This window comes from Plecotus auritus (genome assembly GCF_963455305.1).
Source record: "Plecotus auritus genome assembly, chromosome: 8".
Taxonomy (NCBI): domain Eukaryota; kingdom Metazoa; phylum Chordata; class Mammalia; order Chiroptera; family Vespertilionidae; genus Plecotus; species Plecotus auritus.
In genome coordinates this window covers 79324789-79345502 of record NC_137782.1, presented here as the reverse complement: position 1 = coordinate 79345502, position 20714 = coordinate 79324789, and the positions used below count along the sequence as shown (strand labels likewise).

Here is a 20714-nt window from a genome sequence, read left to right as displayed (position 1 = left end):
TGAATATGTTTGGAAATTATTGAAGGCAAATATTTTAACACCTAGGTTGGTAAAATAGATGAATGCAAAAATGTAAGGTCCTCTCAGGGCTTAATAGTATGTTAGGAGTTTGGAGATGTCTTGGCTTATATTAGCCATTGAACACACCAGATACAAAAAGGTAGCATTTTCAGAGAGAAAAAGAAAAGAAAAGAAAAGAAAAAATTCTCATAGGTTAATTGATGAATTCTCCACATCTTTACCTTTTGCTAGACCTTTGGTTTTTATTTACTCCACTGGTTTTTCTCCTGCGTTCTACTTAATGCAGAGTAGGATCTGGCCATTCTCAATTTCTAACGGGTTTACATTTCCGTCAAAACATGGTGATTTCTATTTAGCATTTTGGTTCAGACTATCAAGTGTAAGTTAAAAGTCTTTCGAAAAGTAAAATTTTGGTAAAAATCAGAATCAAGGAATACAGTATTTCAGATGATCATTTTGTTATAATTTATGAAACAGAAGTTTGAACATCAAATAATGGTCAAATGATCTTTAACCTAATTGTCTACATTTGTCTTATTTTGGAGAGCCATTGTGCTTGCTTGGATTGTTGAAGATTCTAGATGAAAACAAAACTAATTATTTGTTTACTTATATTTTTCTTTGTTGAGTGCCCCTCAGTGTCTAGGTTCCTATTCCGCTACAGTCAGACTCAGTATGCCTTTGCTGAGAGACACTGACTGATTTGAATAATGGAATAGTTCTTCAGAAAATTTAGGAGTCACATATGATATTCAGTTCACTTTTGGAAATTTTTATGAGAAGGCCAATGGAACAATAAAAAACAACACCTATGCTGAGAGATCATAGGAGTGGAAAATAATTAGCATTTGTATAATTAACAACATCAGAGAAGTTTATACTTCTTCAATTTTGCTTTTATGTGTTGCTGCAGGCAAAATTTGATTCTGAAATGCCATGTGAAACTGTGAGTAAGATCCACTTGGTCGATCTTGCTGGAAGTGAGCGCGCTGATGCCACTGGTGCCACGGGGGTCAGACTGAAGGAAGGGGGGAACATTAACAAGTCCCTTGTGACTCTGGGCAATGTCATTTCTGCCTTAGGTAGGTTTACACTTGTCTCCTGCCTCCTCTTATTCTTTGTGGTCCTGTGTTAGCCCAAAGCAATTATGTTTGTGTTGTAAACTGAGGTTATATCCTCAAAGTTTTCAGAAGCCAAATCAGAAGGAAAAATCTTTAATAATTGTTTTTCTTTTCCTTTCCTTTTTTTTTTTTTGCCTCCCTGCAGCTGATTTATCTCAGGATGCAGCCAACCCTTCTGTAAAGAAGAAGCAAGTTTTTGTGCCTTACAGGGATTCTGTTTTGACGTGGTTGTTAAAAGACAGCCTTGGAGGAAATTCTAAAACTATCATGATTGCCAGTAAGAATTTAAGTTCTTTTCCTCAACATAGTGTTTCGTGTGAATTAATTACATATTTAAGTTTAAAGAGTCTCATTAGGAAATAGCATCTTTTTATGTTAAAAACTAATAGTTTTTCTATCATGCAGAAAACCACTAACTGTGCCCTAGTCTGCAGTACCATATTACTCTTTCTCCCTCTTGCTGGTTCCATAAACTTCCCATGTTCATGGTTATGCAAGCTGGGATACGCGCAGAATAATTCTCAGCTTTTCTCTGCTTAAAGTACAAGATAGAAACTTCTACTTCACTAACTCATAGAAGAAAATCATTATAGGGATGTAAAGTAAAAATAACCCAGGTCAATTGATAAACTCTCCACATCTTTACCTTTTCTTAAACCTTTGCTTTTTACTTAAAAATTTTAAAACCATACATGTGGAATTTAATATTAAGAATTGAGAGGAAAAAGACCTAATAAATACAATAAGTAACAATAATAACAGCAATATACTTTACTTCTATATTTTCACTAATGAACTGAAAGAAACAGAACAGGGAAAAATGTACAAAGGGAAGATAACTCTTGAGGACAACTTAAACCCTGTTTCCCTCCTAACCATACTTTCCCCCCCTTTCGCCTCCTTTTCCCTTCCCCTGTCTCCACGTCTCCCTGACTCTGTCTGCCATGTATTAACTGGGTAGGGGATCTACTCTGGGGTGTGCACCCCAGATGCATTATGTAGCCACCTAAGCCCTACATTTTGTGGAGGGGAAGAGGGTGCAATTAACCACAGCTTTATGAGGAAAAGAATGAACTGATACACTGACTCTTTCAAAAATTTCAGCCTCTGAATTTTTATAGATGATAGACTTTACCAGAACTTCAAAAAATACTTTAACTCCTACTTAATACTGAGAAGTACAAATACAGTAGTTTCCCCTAATCGCTTTCTGCGTTTTCAGTTACTCATGGTCAACTTTGGTCTGAATATATTAAATGGAAAATTCCAGAAATAAACAACTGATAAGTTTTAAATTGTGTACCATTCTGAGTAGCAGTAACAAAATCTCTAGCATCTTGCTCAGTCCTACCCAAGATGTGATCATGCCTTTGTCTAGCGTCTCCACACTATATATGTCATTTAGCAGCCCTCTTAGTTATCATATCCACTGTCCTGGTATCACAGTGCTTGGGTTCAAGTAACCCTTATTTTACCTGATAATGGCCCCAAAGTGTAAGAGTACTAAGGCTGGTAATTTGGATATGCCAGATAGACTTCATAAAGGGTTTCTTTTAAGTGAAAAGTGAAAGTTCTCAGCTTAATAATAATAATAAAAAAATCGTATGCTGATGTATCCGTGGTGAGAATAAATCTTCTATCCATGACATTGTGGAAAAAGAAAAGAAATTCATGCTGTTTTTGCTGTTGCACCTCAGACTTCATAGTTACGACCACAGTGTGTGATAAGCACTTAGTTAGGATAGAAAAGGCATACAGTTGTGGCTGGAAGACATGAGCAGAAACAGGTGACACCAGCCATTTACTGTAAGTAAGGGATGGTTACACAGATTCAGGAGTAGGGTTGAACTGAAAAATATAAAAATGACTGCAGAGGCTGTGTCTGCCCATAAAGCTGCCGACACATTTCCAGAAGAGATGAAGGTGTCAGTCAGGGTTTGGTACTATCAGTGCTTTCAGGCATCCACTGGGGGGCTGGAACATGTGCCCCACCCCAATGAAGAGGGGCTACTACTGTACTCTTGAATTCCTCTTCTTCCAATATATTTTTAAAAATATTTTTTTATTGGTTTCAGAGTGGAAGAGAGAGGGAGAGAGAGATAGAAACATCAATGATGAGCTAGAATCATTGATCGGCTGCCCCCCACCAGGGGATCGAGCCTGCAACCCCAGCATGTGCCCCGACCGGGAATCAAACTGTGACATTTTGGTTCATAGTTCAACACTCTATCACTGAGCCATGCTAGCTGGGCATTCTTCCAATATTTTTAACAGAGAAAGCTCCCTAACCTACAGTGGAGGACCTCATATCTCATTTTAGAGTTGTTCGGTGGCTGATTCTATACCTAAGAAGTGCCAAATGACATTTAATTTAGTATAGTGAGTGCTTTTCCTATAAATCTTAGATAATTTTTAATATTCATTACTGTGGCAGGGAATATTTATTTAATGACCTGGGGTTAATCTGACTTTTAAATTACAAGCCAACTTTGTGTGAAAGGAAACACAGAGTGCCGGATAAATTATTTTTTGAATTCATTCTTCATAGCCATTTCACCTGCTGATGTCAATTATGGAGAAACCCTAAGTACTCTTCGCTATGCAAATAGAGCCAAAAATATCATCAACAAGCCTACCATTAATGAGGACGCCAACGTCAAACTCATCCGTGAGCTGCGAGCTGAAATAGCCAGACTGAAAACACTGCTTGCTCAAGGAAATCAGGTCGGGTTTTTTCTGAGATTTATGGATAATTTTCTTTGAGTAATGGCATCTATTTCTAGATCTTAATGAGATAATTATCTCACTTATTGTATTGATTTGAGTAAATAAGTGCTAAGTAAAGCTTGAATGAGTTAGCTAGTCTCTCCTTTACATCACTCTTCCATTGTCTTTACCTTTATTATGTGCTCCTTATGTAGGTAAGATTTTATCCACTAAATCTGAAATGATTAACTATCTAATAGTTACCAATTATGGATGGAAATCTAGCATGCAATAGGATTAGCAGCATAATCTCCATTAGTGTAAGGAAATGGAGGTCCTTGGAATTATATTTAAAAATCTATTTGTGCATTTTGTGACTTGAAGATGTATTTTAACAGAAGGAAGGAAAAACTAGCTTGAACACCTTTCTGAGTTTTTGTTCTGTACTGTCCTTTGCAGAGGTGGTTATGGTGACACAGTGACATGTGTGGCATACCTGTAGCCTGGCTGAGACGATATTCCTGGGGCCTTGTTTGATTGTAGGAACAGCCTCATTTCAGCATCTTTGGGGATTCTAGGGAAGGGGCCTTGTCCCTTTGTTTTTCACAGTGAATTTACTTGTAATCTGCAGAGTGTACATTCATAGTTACATTCTTTTATTTAAAAAAATGTATTTTTATTGATTTCAGAGAGGAAGGGAGAGGGAGAGGGAGAGAGAGAGAAACATCAATGATGAGACAGAATCAGCGATTGGCTGCCTCCTGCATGCCCCACACTGGGGATTGAGCTCACAACCCAGGTATGTACTCTGGCCGGGAATTGAACCATGCCTTTCTGGTTCATAGATTGATGCTCAACCATTAAGCCACATTGGCCAGGTCAGAGCATATATATATATATATATATATATATATATATATATATATATATATACACACACACACACACACACATACACACACACACACACACACATATATACATATATATATATATGTATATATGTGTGTGTGTGTGTGTGTGTGTGTATATCATAGAGAAAGGGAGAGAGAGATAGAAACATCAATGATAAGAGAGAATCATTGGTTGGCTGCCTCTTGTATGCCTGCTACTAGGGATCGAGCCTGCAACCTGGGCATGTGCTCTTGACCAGAATTGACCCTGGGACCCTTCAGTCCCCAGGCCGACACTCTATCCACTGAGCCAAATCATCCAGAGCAAGAGTTATATTCTTGATGAATAGTGTGAACTAGGTTCTTATAGGTCTAGACACTTGTAACAAAAGGCCACTCTTAAAATCAAAGATAGCTTTTCAAAATGTTTGCATTAGATTGGAGTTAGAAATAAACGAAGATACATTTCTTCCCACTTTCTTAACCTATGAGTAGGTGTCAAGTGTATCACTAAATATTAGTTTTCTTTAAATGCCAAGTGCCCTCTCTAGAGCAGCTTTCTATCTAGGAATATATGTCCCGTGAAGCCTTTGACATAAGTGGTTTTACCTATGAAGATATTGACAGGATGAAAATCCTACTGTGTTTCCTGTGACCTGAAATACAACTGAAGTTATTTCCCAAAAGATGCTGGACAACAGTTGTGCAGGAATTGCTCATTACACTTAAAAACATGTCCACATACATTTTACTTTTTGATGGGGAGCTATCCTGTGTGTGTAAGGAAGTTGTCAGAACAAATAGTCCAGCTGTTATGTGTTGTTATCAGGCAATATAACTTATGACATGAACCCAATAGTTATTTTTACTTATACACCTTGTCATTGGGATCTTTTCAGTGTTTTTAAAACATTATTTATCTGAAGTAAACATTTAAGTATGATTTTATGGGATCACCCAAACTACTATATGTGAAGGAAAGTATTTGGGAAATTCTTATGCAACTTCTTTTAATGTTTTACTAAGTTATGAGAGTGAAGGAAAAAGAAGATTAGCCTTTTAAAATTAAACAGAGGAAATTTTTGAAAGGAGCCTTATCATGTGGGCAGAAAAGCTCCTGGGGAATGTCTTCAGAGATATTGTGTATGCCAGTTGCCTTATATTTTGTGATCTTTTATTTTGTTTTTTTGCATGACCAAAGACTACTGTAATTAAAGAAGTATTTTTGTTGCTGTAGTTTTTGGGGTGAGGATGGAAAAGGTAGTTAAGTCTATGTTATAACACACTGAAGATAAAATTCCTTGATAAACTCAATACATTAAAATAAAAACAGGAGTCCAATTCAAAATAATTTATCACACTATGAAGCTATAAATTATGAGATAATATAGGCTTATTCAAGATTAATTAAATTTGTGATGCCTAATAAAATAAGCAGGTGTTCTTAGTGCCCATTAAAAAAATCTCTGTTTACGTTTTTCTGATGATATTGCTCTATTCCCACATTCTTGTATTCCAAATGCTGCCATGGTTCATTGTGAATGTTACTCAAATCAAAGTTCCATTTCTAGGGTCATTTGGTACAGTTAAATAAAAATCAACTTCTTTTGATAATTTTATTTATTTGCCAATCTAAATGTCATGTGCATAGAGTTTTAAAATCACAATTTTAATAAAACAAAATATTTTGACATATATTGGATTCGCTTCTCCTACTACATAGATATAGATAAATATATATGTAGTCATTTATATATGTATGTGAACTCTTTATTGAAGTATTATATATGTGCAAAAATTACATTTATATAAGTATACAGGTCAGTGAATTTTTACAAGATGAAATCACCCCTCTATCCTGCACCCACATCAAGGAACAGAACATTACCAGCAGCCTAGAAGTCCCCCTTAATGTTCCTTTCTAGGTACTATCCACCCTTCCCTTTAAGGGTAACCATATCATGACTTCTAAAGGCATAGATTAGTCTTTAGTTTTGCCTATTTTTGTTCTTTACATAAATGGAATCATGCAGTATATATTCTTGACCTTACTTCTTTCACTCAATGTTGTATTTGTGAGATTCATGCACTTTGGTGCATGTAGTTATAGAGCTGTTTATTTTCATTTCTAGATTGTATTCTAATATATAAATGTTTCCCAACTCATTTGTATGTTCTCTTTTTGATGGGGATTTGGGGAGTTTCTTTTTTGGTGCTGTTGTGATGCTGTGGACTTTCTTCTACATGTCTTTTAGTGAACATGAAGATACATTTCCTATGAGTGTACATATGTCCAGTTTTAGTGGATACCTATTTATACTCCACCATCAGTATATGAAAGTGCCAGGTGTAGTTCCTTCAGGTCCTTGTCAACACTTGGTACTGTCCATTTTTTACTGTAATCATTCTGATGGATGCATAGTGATATCACTGATTATATTAGTTTGTACTTCTCAGAAGATTAATGAAATTGAGCATTTGGATATTTTGTATTTTCAAATGTTCTCTTTTATTATATTTAAAGCATATTTTCAGACTTGTGCTTTGAATTTGGCAGAGAGAAAATGTCTCTTAACTCTTCTCTCTTGAATTTATCTGGAGGTAACAAGAAAATGAAACAATATAGAAATGAAATGAACAACAAAAGTCAGGAAGCAAAAAAAACACAATGAGAGAAGTTGAAAGTAGGATGAATTCCTCATTATCTGGAGTCACCAATAAGCTTTAAATAGTAGATAGGTAATAGAAATATCAATATTAAGATAGATAACTCTTATGGTCACACAGGAAAGCTCAGTTATATGATGTTTGTAAGGATGGACAAATATCTACCAGCTAATTCAAGGGGAAAGTAAACAGTGTAAAAACAGCATTATATGAGCTTAAAAAAAGCACCTTATCACCACAAAGAGTGCAATTCATAATTATAGTCAAGTATGATGTCAGCTTTCATAAAAGAAAAACAAAACTCTAGGTAATAGCCACTTCTCAAGAGAAGACATGGAGATTGCCAATAAACATATGAAAAGGTGTTCAAACTATCAGAGAAATGCAAATTAAAACCACAATGAGATACCAAGTCATACCTATCAGAATGGCTATCATCAGTAAGTCAATAAATATTGGCGAAGATGTGGAGAAAAAGAAACCGTAATGCACTGTTGGTGGGAATGCAGACTAGTTCAGCCAGTATGGAAAATAGAATGAAGGTTCGTCAAAAAATTAAAAATGGAATTGCCTTATGACCCAGCAATTTCACTTCTGGTTATATAGCCAAAGAAACCAGAAACACTAATTTGAAAGAATATATGCACCCCTATATTTATTGCAGAGTTATTTCCAATAGCCAAGATATGAAAACAATGCAAGTGCCCATCAGTAGATGAATGGATAAAAAGTGTGGTACATATATACAATGGAGTATTACCTGGCCATAAAAAAGAGTGAAATCTTACCATTTGTAACAGAATGGATGGCCCTATAGGGTGTTAAGCTAAGTGAAATAAGTCAGTCAGAGAAAGACAAATACCATATAATTTCCCTTATATGTGGAATCTAAAGAGCAGAATAAATGAACAAACAAAATAGAAACACACAGAGAGAACAGACTGATGGCTGTCAGAGGAAGGGGTGTTGGGGAGACGGGTGAAAAAGGTGAAGAGATTAAGAACTATAAATTGCTAGTTACAAAATAGTCAGAGGTGTAAAGTACAGCATAGGGAATATAGTCAATAATATTGCAATAACTATGTATGGTGCCAGGTGGGTACTTGAAATATTGGGGGTAACACTTTGTAAAGTAAATGATTGTCTTCCACTATGCTGTATACCTGAAGCTAATACAAAACAATATTGAATGTAAACTAATTGAAAAATAAAAAAAAATAATGAAACAAATAGAAAAAAAAAAACCTGTAGGAAATTGCAGGAGACAGAGCCATATACATATTTGTCACAGGGAACTTGTATTCCTCTTTCTCATTTTATGAGACCTCACCTAGACAAAAATGAGTGAAGACAGCATGTTTACATTGCATAATGAAAATCTGCTGGAATCAGTACAAACCAGGAAAAAGATTGCCAACTCATGCAACAAAAGACTACTTTTCTTATGAGAAGTGCCATTAAAAACCAAGAAGATTATGATCCAACAGAAAAGTGAATGGGAGAATATGAGCATAATTCATAGGAAAAAAGTTACAAATGGCCTCTAAACATCTGGAAGTATGCTCAATGTCATTTGAAATATAGAAATGCAAATATTAAGAATAGTGAGATAAATATGTATATGTAAATAGATACATAGTTATCAAGCTGTGTATTTTACTATATGTAAATTATACCTCAAAGTTCTTAAAAAACAGTGAGATGCCCTTTTCACCTCACATGGCCAAAAATCAAAACACTTGATTGGACAGTATATTGGCAAGGGTTGGAGGCAAGAGTTTCTTGTATATGTCATTAGTAGAGTTGATATTGCTGAAGTTTTTATGTAGTGTTACTCTTGATTTAACACATAAACTTAATATCAGTATTATTTAATCCTGAACACTTTTCCTCAAAAAAGACAGTTTGCAAAAGAATACGTAAATTGCAAAAGTTTTAGTTTTACCAAAAATTTCTTTTAGAAAGGACTTAGGTAGGTCTTTATTTATGTGTGCTTTAAAATAATTTTCCAAAAGTTGTGATCATGGTAGCCTGCGTGCATATATTTAATCAGTTATTATCTACTGAGTTGTTGTGGTAGGAATGTTTTAGCTTTGATTGCCGGTGAAACATTCTAACAGTGGAGTCTTTAAAATGAACCATGTTATAAAGGGGGTTATTAATTGTTTTGAAAATTGTCAACCGTATACAATGATGCAGTCATTATAATATCTGCCACTTGCATTTCTTCAGTGAAAAATACTTATTGAGTATCATCTATGTGTAAGACGACATGGACATGCTAGGTGCAGTGATGTATTGAAGTAATGTGTTAGCAAAGCTTCTTTTCCTCCATTAAGGATGAATTTGACCTGGAGTTAACTTGCTGGTTTTATTCTCTGTAAACTGGATAAAAGTGTGATGCCAGCTGTATAACCAGGCAACATCTCTAATAAAAATACCCCCTGCTTGGTGAATTGCATCTGGATTAGGATGTATAACCAGGCAACATCTCTAATAAAAATACCCCCTGCTTGGTGAATTGCATCTGGATTAGGATGAACTCTGTATAAGCTATAAATGTGCTGCTGAGAAGCCTTAGTTTTGGGTTTCCCTGAGAGCAGTGAATCTTGTAATAGGTGTGTTCCTTCTGGTGACCCTGGAGGATATGCCTATGACATTGTTACAAGAGATGTTGGTTCCCACACATGTCTCGACCCCTCAAGAGGTCCAAAGACAGTACTCCTGGACAGCTGTGGGGACTGCTGCAGAGTGCACATGATACCTTGCCCTTCCCTGCTGGCTGCTCTGCCTTCTGCTGAGTACAAAGATGCCAAGTACATGAGTGGCCCATGGTAGTCTTGTTAGTCTGAATGTTTAACTGAGCCTAGTGAGATCACCTTATGGGAATTATATTTGTTCAAATAGAAATTGAAAAGTAAATAGTAATGAAAAAAATATTCAGCCTCTGAGGAAGACAACTTGGCTATTAAAAAAATCGTACATATAGATGAGTCACAGATTTTCCCTTAGGAATTTATTCTGTTGATACAACCATGCATACTGTAGGCAGCGATTATAGGGATAGTCATTGTAGCATTGCTGGTAGAGCAGAAGGTTAGAAAAAACTGCATTTCCATTAATAGTAGAGCACTGACATAAATTATAGAATATCCATACAATTCTGCTCCATGGTGGAATTAGAATTGTTAAAAAGAATGAAGTGGTTTTATTTGTACTGAATTTCCCCCAAGATATATTGTTGAGTAAAAAAGGCAATAATCAGAATAGTGTTCATGTTTAAAAATAAACAGCAAAAACATGCATGCATATGACCAGAATAATTGCAAGTTTATACAGCAAATTGGATAGAGGTGGTTGCCTGTGGGAAGGGGAGGGAGCAAGACCTGCTTTATTCTTTCTTATGATATCTGAGGAAGCACCGTGTGCTACCTACCTGTTGGATGAGTTACAAGTAGTTAAAGCACCTGTGTGCCCCACCCCACCTGGCTTCAATTGCCTCTCCCTTCTCTATCTACCTTCTTCCCCCCAGTTCTAACCTGATTTTGGTGTTTATTGTTCTCATATCAATCTTTATGCCTTTGAGCAACATGGGTGAGGAAGTGGATAAATAGATTGTGGTGTAGCCATACCGTACATGGGATATCACCCAGCAATGAAAATAAATGCGTTTTCTTTGCATATGCCAACAAAGATGGATTTCAGAAGCCTGTGGCTGAACAAGACTTAAGCTTTTTATATTTTGAATTATTGTAGTTTGTGCATATTCAAAGTGAACAAAGTTTTTAGGCTCTATTTATTTAGGTCATATGTGATTTTGGGAAAATGTTAGTTATATTACATGTATGGCTGTTTCTCACTTTGCTGATTTGTATTGCCAATGTAGGTTTACCAGGCTACCATGGTTTTGAATATTATGAGATATGTAGCCCATGCAGTAAAGACTTGGTGGTGTGATTGACACTTTTTGGGGGGTCTGGGACAATACTTTTTACTGCTATTTAATAGTTTATTTGACAATTTCTGGTAATTTACTGTATCATGGAGCAATCCTTCCTCTAGATTATTGTTGTTTACTAATTGCTGCTTTCTTATGGTTTAAATCATAGATTGCCCTTTTAGACTCCCCCACAGCCTTAAGTATGGAGGAAAAACTTCAGCAGAATGAAGCAAGAGTAAGTGATACCTTGATTTCTTGTTATTTCAAAATCATAACTTCCACTATTATTTTAAGGACATGCTTTTTAGTTCTTGTCTTTGAGACTCATTTTCTCTCTTCATTACACTTAACATTCTCCCCACCCCCACCTGTGATAAATTTTAAAGAAGCACAATAGTTGACTTTTTATGTATCTCATCATGTTCTCTGACTGAATAAATGGGGTCTGTCAGGCACATGATGAAGTGCAACTGAAATTCATATGCAGACCATAGGGATGAATTGGGCTGCTGGGCCTTCAGAGCAGACAGGAGGCCTGCGGGGAGAGCGGCCCTGCTCAGCATTCCTGAAACAGCAGTGGTCCCCATGGCTTAGCCACAGCTACAATCCTGTCCACCCTTACGTTTTTTTGTCATTCCTTTACTTTGTTTTCAAAGGGAAATGCAGCACTTGGGGAATTGTGAGATACTCTAGGTAGATGCTTAGTTTCTCTTAAGCTAGGTGAGGTCTGAGGCAGGGACAGAGTGGCAGTGAGTGACCGGAAGCGAGGTTATCCTAAGAGCTGTTGTAGGCACACACACATACACACACATATACACTGAATGGCCAGATTATTATGATCTCTGAACCCATAATTGGCCACTCAGTGTATATCCTATATAATAAAAGGCTAATATGCAAATTGTCCCCTCAACCAGGAGTTCGACCAGCAGGCAGGCCGGCCAACCGCCCATGTCCCCTCCCCCTGGCAGGCTGGCCAGACCCCCCACCCATGCATGAATTCATGCACCTGGTCTCTAATACATATATATATATATATATGTATACTGAGTGGCCAGATTATTATGTGTTCAGAGATCATAATAATCTGGCCACTCAGTGTATATACATATATATGTATTTATATTTATTTATTATTTTTTAAGATATATTTTTATTGATTTCAGAGAGGAAGGAGAGGGAGAGAGAGATAGAAACATCAATGATGAGAGAGAACCATTGATCGGCTGCCTCCTGCATTCCCCCTCCTGGGGATTGAGCCTGCAACATAGGCATGTGCTCTGACTGGGAATCGAACTATGACCTCTTCGTTCATAGGTTGATGCTCAACCACTGAACCACACCAGCTGGGCAAATAACTCTGTTTGAAAAGAGAAATGGGCATTAAGAACATACTTTGGATTGGATTTTGTTTATTGTTCTGAATGGTTAAAACAGACTGAGAAAGAAAACTGGATTCTCTTGGTGAAGCTCCTTCAAGAATATACAATATTGAAGATATAAATTGGGTGTTGTTAGGAACTTGTTGACATTTCCCTGGATAATTATGATGAATAATTTGATGATAATAGCACTAGTAATATCATTAGTTTCTTAATCCCTATTTTTCTCATGAAATTTTGTATTTAGTACTTCATATTCTAATTTTGAGTGCTTTGAAATGTCTGGATATAATCTTAAATTTTTTCTTAATAATAGTTTTCAGGAATACCTAGCAAGTTAATAGAAACCAATATACATTTAAATTTGAATGCATTATACATGCTGTGACATAAGTGACTGCCTATATCTTTCATAACATTTTCTAAATTATCACCTATTTTTTTTGCTGACCTTTTAAAATTGTTTGTCATCTGCTTGGCTACAAATCTTTTTTTTTTTTTTTTTTTAATATATTTTATTGATTTTTTACAGAGAGGAAGGGAGAGGGATAGAGAGCTAGAAACATTGATGAGAGAGAAACATCGATCAGCTGCCTCCTGCACACCTCCCAATGGGGATGTGCCCGCAACCAAGGTACATGCCCTTGACCGGAATCGAACCCGGGACCCTTCAGTCCGCAGGCCGATGCTCTATCCACTGAGCCAAACCGGTTTTGGCAAGGCTACAAATCTTTATTACTTGATCACATTGTTAGAGGTGATATCATATGTTTTCATTTTTCTTAATTTTATGAATTGAGATTATTTGCTTTAAATTCAATAGTAAAATAAACTCAAGGCATACTTACCATTTGTTTAAAGCTGGAATTATTTGATTGAATTGGAAAAGAATTGATTGGCTTATGTTTGTTCAGGGAGGGCATATACCTATGTTGGTGAAATAAAGAAGCATTTATTATTGAATGCTTAGTGTTTCTCAGAGAAATTGCTAGTGAGAATCTGTTAATTTATTACTATAAATTAGTAAATTCAGCACACTGATCTCTCCCCTTCTGTAGGGAGAAAAGGCATAAGAATATTTCCTCTCTGAAAGCTTTGGAAAACAAAAGCCCTGAGAGCTATGTGCATTTACTGCTGTCAGAGCCTGTGGAGTTGGCATCACTCATGTGATGAAGGTTTGGAGTATACAGCCAGTTCCAGATAGATCAGGATAGTCTTACCAAACCATTAAAAACAAGCAAAAACAAAGTTAGAGAGGCTCTGTCAGGTTTCTTTTTTTTTTTCTTTCTTTCTTTTTTTTTTTTTACCAAGAAGATGAGAGACTTTGACATTGCTAGTAAAAAAGAAGAAACATTATTTTAACTTAGAAGTTGTACATCCCTATGAGAGGTAAATTGAGGAGTAAAAGGAATGGCCAGTTCAATTTAGATGCATGAGATATGTTTTGGTTTTCCTCTGGGATAAACTGTGAGTCCAGTTCCTCCATTTCGCCTCAGTTGCAAACACTTTCAGGAATATTGCAGACACGAACGCCCTTTCCTGTTACTATACTTGATATTAAGTGTGTGGAAAGGATCTTCCTCTGTGTGGTGAGAGTACAAGCAGATGCATTCGGTGCATCCACTTTGGCCTGGTTAAATAAGGCAGCTTATCAGAGGGAAGACCGGGAGGTGTCAGTGGGATGGTCTGCTGTTGGGAGTGGGGAGGTGGAAGGAGTACTGGAGTAAAGAGGGGCGAAGGCTTTGAAAGCACGTGCTCTCCCCCTCTGCCTCTTGGAAGTCACTCTCTTTCAGCCATAGGTATATCCCTTTTCATAGAACACATTGTTCATTCATTTTTTTTCTACCTTTTCATAAGGAATCATTTTTTGCTTCTTAATGATTTATTCACGAGGATTATTTTAAAAGTTTTATGGAACCAGCAGAATATTTTCATTAACTTTGAGAAGCCACTTCCAGTCTTGCTTTGTTGGATAGCTGGGTACATTTTCTTCCCTAGTTTCAGCAGACTAGAAAGTGGCTGATTCTTATCAAAAGATTTTTGCTTTTACTAAGAGTCAATTAAAGAGCTCCCCCCCTCCCCTTTAAAGATAGAATGAGATTTGTAGGCCCTATTAATTAGCTACAAAAGCAGATTATCTCCTAAAAAGAAAACTGCAGCATCCCAGGCTATTTAATCACACATGTAATGAGAAAGAAAAGTCAGACATTATTTCTTAGGACCTAAAGTATAATCAGGAAAAATTAACCCATTTAATGTAGGATGAGATCAGCTGTTTCATTTATATTTAGTGATGGTTCTTTCAGGGCTAGAAATTGCCATGCAATTTAAAACATTACAGTACATCCTTTCATAAAGCTATTAAAGTTGGAAACTTTCTATGAGAAAAATCACAAATATTTTTTTATGGAGCAATCACAAATGTATATTTTTTTCTTTTAGGTTCAAGAATTGACCAAGGAATGGACAAATAAGTGGAATGAAACCCAAAATATTTTGAAAGTAAGGACTATAAAAAGGTTCCTTAATTTTACTGTGTTGGTTTAAATAGGTGAAAGTTTCTTTTCCTTCAAATATGGCTGTTGTGTGCTTTGCTGAAGGTAAGCTCATGGAGCTGATTAGTGACTCTTGGGGGACTGGGGTTCTGGTTTGGTTTTGGAGAAAGGAGAAAGAGAGCTGTTAGAGCTGTGTGTGTTTTAACCTGTAGAGGTGATGTTGATACCTGAGGTGTTTGCTTTCACTTGGAGTTTTTCCATTTTTGACTCAGCACATATTAAACTCCATTTAACATTCCACTTTGCCTTTCTGCTTTTGTTAAACGCAGTATAGAGTGATGTGTTAAATTAAAACAACAACAACAACAACAACAACCACAGAAAACTTCCCATGGCAATACTGTAGAATAGGTGTGCAGAGCATGGTTAGATTTCAGAAACTCCTAAGCCAGTGATTTCTTATTGGATTTTTTTTTTTTTTTCTGTATGTCTCAAGGGTTAGACACTGATAGTCTGCATATTTGGCAAGACTCATGAAAGGATACCATTTTCCATTCTCTGCCTCAAAGTACATGTTTCTTTATGTTCCCTTTTTGCTGAGTTGATCGAAAATCCGTGTGGTCTGTAGACGGTCAGCAGCACCAGATTTGGGGTTCAGAATTGAATTTTGTGCTTTGAATGACTCTGTCTGACTTGATGCATGAGAGACTGTGATCTAGAGACTGTGGAATCCTAGGCTTGTTTTTGAGGCCCCCTCTAATATTAGCTAGGCTGCACATCTTGGCAGAAACTTCACATGAAAACGGGGCACCGAGTTACCCTTTCTTGGGGGTAAACTTTTGAAGGCCTGGCTTGCCATTCAGTTGTGTGTCTAAACCCTCTCTTGAAAAGTGGTGTCAGCCTTGTTAAATAAGGTTCTCCATGTACCATTTCGGCAGCTCATTCTGTTCTGGAGGTTAAAAGACTGTTTCTCATGAAGCCAGAGGTTGTGCTGCAATTCTCAGTGGTGGTGGGTTGTGATGGTCCGGGCTTTCTTTTCTTCCCTTCTGGTTATGATGATAATATATTATTTCCTCAGCTTCTCCTTCGTTGAGAGATTTTTGTACAGGAAACTGAACAGAGACCTGACTCACATTTTGGGATAGTCAGGTATGGAGTAAGCACCTCCAAAGATGTGAATGTTTTTCATCATTTAAGTGGCATCAACTGTCCTGAGTGATGCCACAGCCCCAGGCTATGAATCCAAGTCGTTTGACCTTTCATGGCACAATGTACACTTTGCTCAGTAAATTGCCAAAGAGAGAGGGCTCAGATCTGTTCCATTTAGGGAAAAGAGAAAGCAAATAGTTAGCTATTTGAAAAGTCATCAGTGTACATAGTGCCTGTTAGCACAGGAGGGACCGCAGCAGTGAACTGAAGGACTGCCGCCTCGCCTCTCCCGCTGTCCGGCCTCTCCTGCTGCTGTAGTTGGGGTTGTGGTTTCTGCAAAGAGATCCTCCGGAGTGCCATTGTGCTGAACCCGGAATTTTTCCTTTTGCTTTTTTCCTATGGACCCCGACACTAAAATCTTCCTCCAATTCCAATTCTATTTTTTTTAAAGTAAATTTTACTATTTTTTTCACTTTTCAGATGAGGAAAATAGAAATGTGGTATGTGCTAGGTGTTAAAGGTTATGAGAAAGGTGGATGCTGTTTCAAGTTATTCCCTTCTTTTGACCTTGCAAGCCCTTTTAGGATTTCTCTGCTGGTGTCTGTGCTTTCAACCTGGGGTTGTTTTCTGCTCACCTTTGATAGGGGCTGTCTTCATCTCTTCCCGGAAGACCGTGCCTGAGGTCTGAGGTGAAGAAGAGGGCTACTCAGATGTCTTTGAAAACATTCTGTGGAAATTGATGGGGAAAGTGTTACTGGATGAATCTGAATGAGTTTGTATCTGTGTGGTTCACATAATCCTTTCCCATATTTCTGCCATCTTACCCTTCAATGATGCTACATAGAACCCACTCGAACCCAGTGGCTTAAAACCACATTTATTTTCTCAGGCTTGTATAGATTGGCTGTGGGTTGGCTGCTCAAGTAGGTTTGGCCGGGCTTGGATCCAGGCAGTGTGGGTTCCAGGTTGGCTGCACATGTCTCTCTCCTCTAACCAGCTGGTTGTCCAGAGCATGCTCTTCTCACGGTTTGGCCAAGGTACAAGCAGACAGGCCTCATCATGCAAACACATTTCAGGCTTCTGTTTACATCATGTCTGCTAGCATCCCACAGCAAATCACTTGGCTGAACTGAAAGTCAAGGGGGAAAGAAGTGTATGTCACCTAATAAGGCCATGGCAAGGGTGTAAATGTATAAGCCTACTTTGAGATCAGTGGTCTACTCTGTACACACTGTGTTAAAGTATGAATCTTTTCAGTTCCTGGAACTTGCTTTTTTTGTAGAGGCAGGGGAGTGAAGCACTACATCTCCAGGATTAGCTTCTTCATCAGGACCTGGCTGTTTACTCTGCCAGTTTGTTAATTATTATTCCTTCCAAGCCCAAATTCTAAACATTCAGGGAGAGACCTCTGGGGAGAAGACTGAAGGGAGCAAAATACCTTGGGCATTAAAGGGAGATACAAGGACCAGTTTGTTGTTTCTTGACACAGTAAGAACCTGTCTTGTTCCTTTTTCTTGCCCAACTTTATTATGTTTTTTATAGTTTGACTAGTGACCTGGTACATGAAATTCGTGCACATTAAAAGGGGATTAATTAGAGGAAATAATTTAATATTGCTATTTGCCCTTTCTCTATAATAGAAGTCTCAGAGATGAAAGAAAATTAGTAAAATGCATATGAAAACCTTCCTCCTGTCAGAGTCTGGGGCTCACCACGGGACCCAGAGGCAAGTCTCCGCCCACCCACATGCACCTCAAAATCGCGTGAGATCTAGACCCGGCCGGCCCTCCCCCCGCATTGGGCTAGATCCAGACCTGGCCAGTCCCACCCTTGTTAAGCCCTGCCAGGCAGGGGGTGTAGCCTCAGGTCCCCTGGCCTGGCGCCAGGATGGGGGGCATAGCCTCAGGTCCCCTGTCCCGGTGCCAGGACGGGGGGCATGCCTTGAGGTCCTCCGTCAAGCCCCGCCATGTAGGGGACATGGCCTGAAATCCCCTGTCAAGCCCCGCTGGGTGAGGGGCATGGCCTGAGGTCCCCCATCAAGCCCCGCCAGGCAGGGGGGCCAGCCTCAGGTCCCCTGGCCCAGCACCGGGAGGGGTGCACAGCCTTAGGTCCCCCGTCAAGCCCCACTGGGCAGGGGCACAGCCTGAGTTCCCCCGACCCGGCACTGGGGGTGCACTTTGAGGTCCCCCGTCAAGCCCTGCTGGGTGGGGGGCATGGCCTGAGGTCTCCTGTCAAGCCCAGCCAGGCAGGGGGGCGCAGCCTCAGGTCCCCTGGCCCGGTGCTGGGGCGGGGAGCATGGCCTGAGGTCCCCTGTCAAGCCCCAGGATGGGAAGCGCACCTTGAGATCCCCAGTCAAGCCCCACCGGGTGGGGGGCGTGGCCTCTGGTCCCCTGGCCTGGCACTGGGGTGGGGGGCGTGGCCTAAGGTCCCCTGTCAAGCCCCACAGGGGGGAGGGAGGGCGTAGCCTCAGGTCCCAGCCTATTGCTCGTTAAGGCTCCTTATGGGAACTTGGCCTCAGCTGTGGGTGCAGCCATCTTTGTGACAGAGTGATGGTCAATTAGCATATTCCCTCTTTATTAGATAGGATATTTTTATTTTTTATATGTCTTTAAATTTTATTTTTTAATTACAGTTTACCTTAAATATTATTTTGTGTTGTTGCCCAACTCATAGGAGGAGACTCATAGGTATTGCTTGTAGAGAGGACTAAGGAAAGAGTATAACCCTTCTCAGCCACCAGAGTGAGCTTCATAATTGTTGAGCTGTCTGTGCTGACTGCTTACAATTCCTATTCTGTTCTGAGACTTGAGACTAGGTTGTCAGCATGCATCATGAGCAGTTGCTTCAGGAATATATGGGAGCCCATCCATGCAGGGTAAAGAGTCTCAAATTGGCGTGGAAGGCAAAGATCCTTTAAAGTCTGAATTAACTCTTAAAAGTCCCTTCATTTCCCAGGAAATCACCAGATCCTGAGCCTTTGGATGCTCAAAAGCTAAGGAGTAACTTCCTTCCTTTCTTTTTAAGCTAATCTGTGGCTTTGCTTGCTCTGGATGAGTGAAATCCAAGGTCTTGTTGAATGGGGGTGGAGAGAGAGTGAAAGGCTGCTGGGTGGACACATGTCTGACAAAAGGCACTGGCTGTTCTCAGCCAAGCTGGTGGCACCATGGTGATAAGGATGAGGCTTCCAGCTTTGTCCTTCGGAACTTGGATCTTAGGTTTTAGTTGTCTTTCTCACTCCCTGGGTCCTGCCACTAACCCACAGTTGTCACATACCCTAGTTCCCAGCTTGAAAATCAGGGTGGATGGCAACCTCTTCCTTACATCCCAGTTAGCGGGGTCTGAGATAATAAAGTACTCGGGATTGCTATGAAAGTAGCTAATGACGATGGAAAGTGTGTTTATCTTCAAGAGGTAGTTCTCAGGCAGTTAGATAATGAGAGTTTTATTATCCCCTACAATGTATTCTCTTGCCTCTTCATCTACCTTCCTGTTTTTCATTAATCTTCATTTTCTAGAAAATTAAAGTCCAAACTTTCTTGCCTGGCCCCCAAAGGCAGTGATCTCCTCTGTTTCACAGGTCCTATCACACAGTTCTCTGTGCCCCACACCCCCAGCATCTCCCCCTGCCTTGCCAGATGTCTCGCTGGTCCCTGTAGGAACCGGGCAGTGGGTGTTTTGGTGTCTCTCGGCTTTTGACTGTGTTTCTCTATTATCTGAGGTATTTCCCCTTTCTGTGCCTGTCAGATTCCACTTTGAAGCTTTTTGATCACTTGTCTCTCCCACTTCCCGGTAGAATGATTTTGTTTTCCTCTAGCTTTTACAGCGTTTGGTTTTACTTCTGTCACAGTATTCATCATCTGATGAATTGGCATCATCTGAGTTTGGTGGTTTTGGTATTTCCCTCTAAACCGATGTTCTTAGGCTCTACAGCAGCAGTTCTCAACCTGTGGGTCGACCTGCAGGTTGAGAACCGCTAGCAGGGTCGCCTAAGACCATCAGAAAACACAGATATTTACATTACGATTCATAACAGTAGCAAAATTACAGTTATGAAGTAGCAACGAAAATAATTTTATGGTTGGGGGTCACCACAACATGAGGAACTGTATTAAAGGGTCACGGCATTAGAAAGGTTGAGAACCACTGCTCTAAACAGAAGCAGGATCCAGGCAAGGACTGGTTCTATCATTCTGTGTACCTACTCCTGGAACTCTGCTTCTCACCAAGCAGGTGTGCGGTGAAAATTTTCTGGATTAAAGTAGTATCAAGAAACAAAAACAAACCGTGCTTTATTTGCTAGGGCTGGCAGAATGAAATACCACAGACTGGGTGGGTTAAAC

At 39.0% G+C, this 20714-nt stretch overlaps 1 protein-coding gene across 4 annotated transcripts in view; it reads left to right on the top strand.

The window, feature by feature from the left end:
- Positions 1 to 20714, top strand: part of KIF16B (kinesin family member 16B) — a gene marked incomplete at its 3' end in the record, with an annotated part of 439094 nt that overhangs the window by 54518 nt on the left and 363862 nt on the right. For all 4 annotated transcript variants that reach the window (XM_080683869.1, XM_080683868.1, XM_080683867.1 and 1 more), the window contains exons 8-12: positions 935 to 1103; positions 1288 to 1419; positions 3691 to 3866; positions 11518 to 11583; positions 15173 to 15232. In XM_080683869.1, the coding sequence (XP_080539995.1) occupies positions 935 to 1103; positions 1288 to 1419; positions 3691 to 3866; positions 11518 to 11583; positions 15173 to 15232 (603 nt within the window). The remainder of the gene's footprint in view (positions 1 to 934; positions 1104 to 1287; positions 1420 to 3690; positions 3867 to 11517; positions 11584 to 15172; positions 15233 to 20714) is intronic.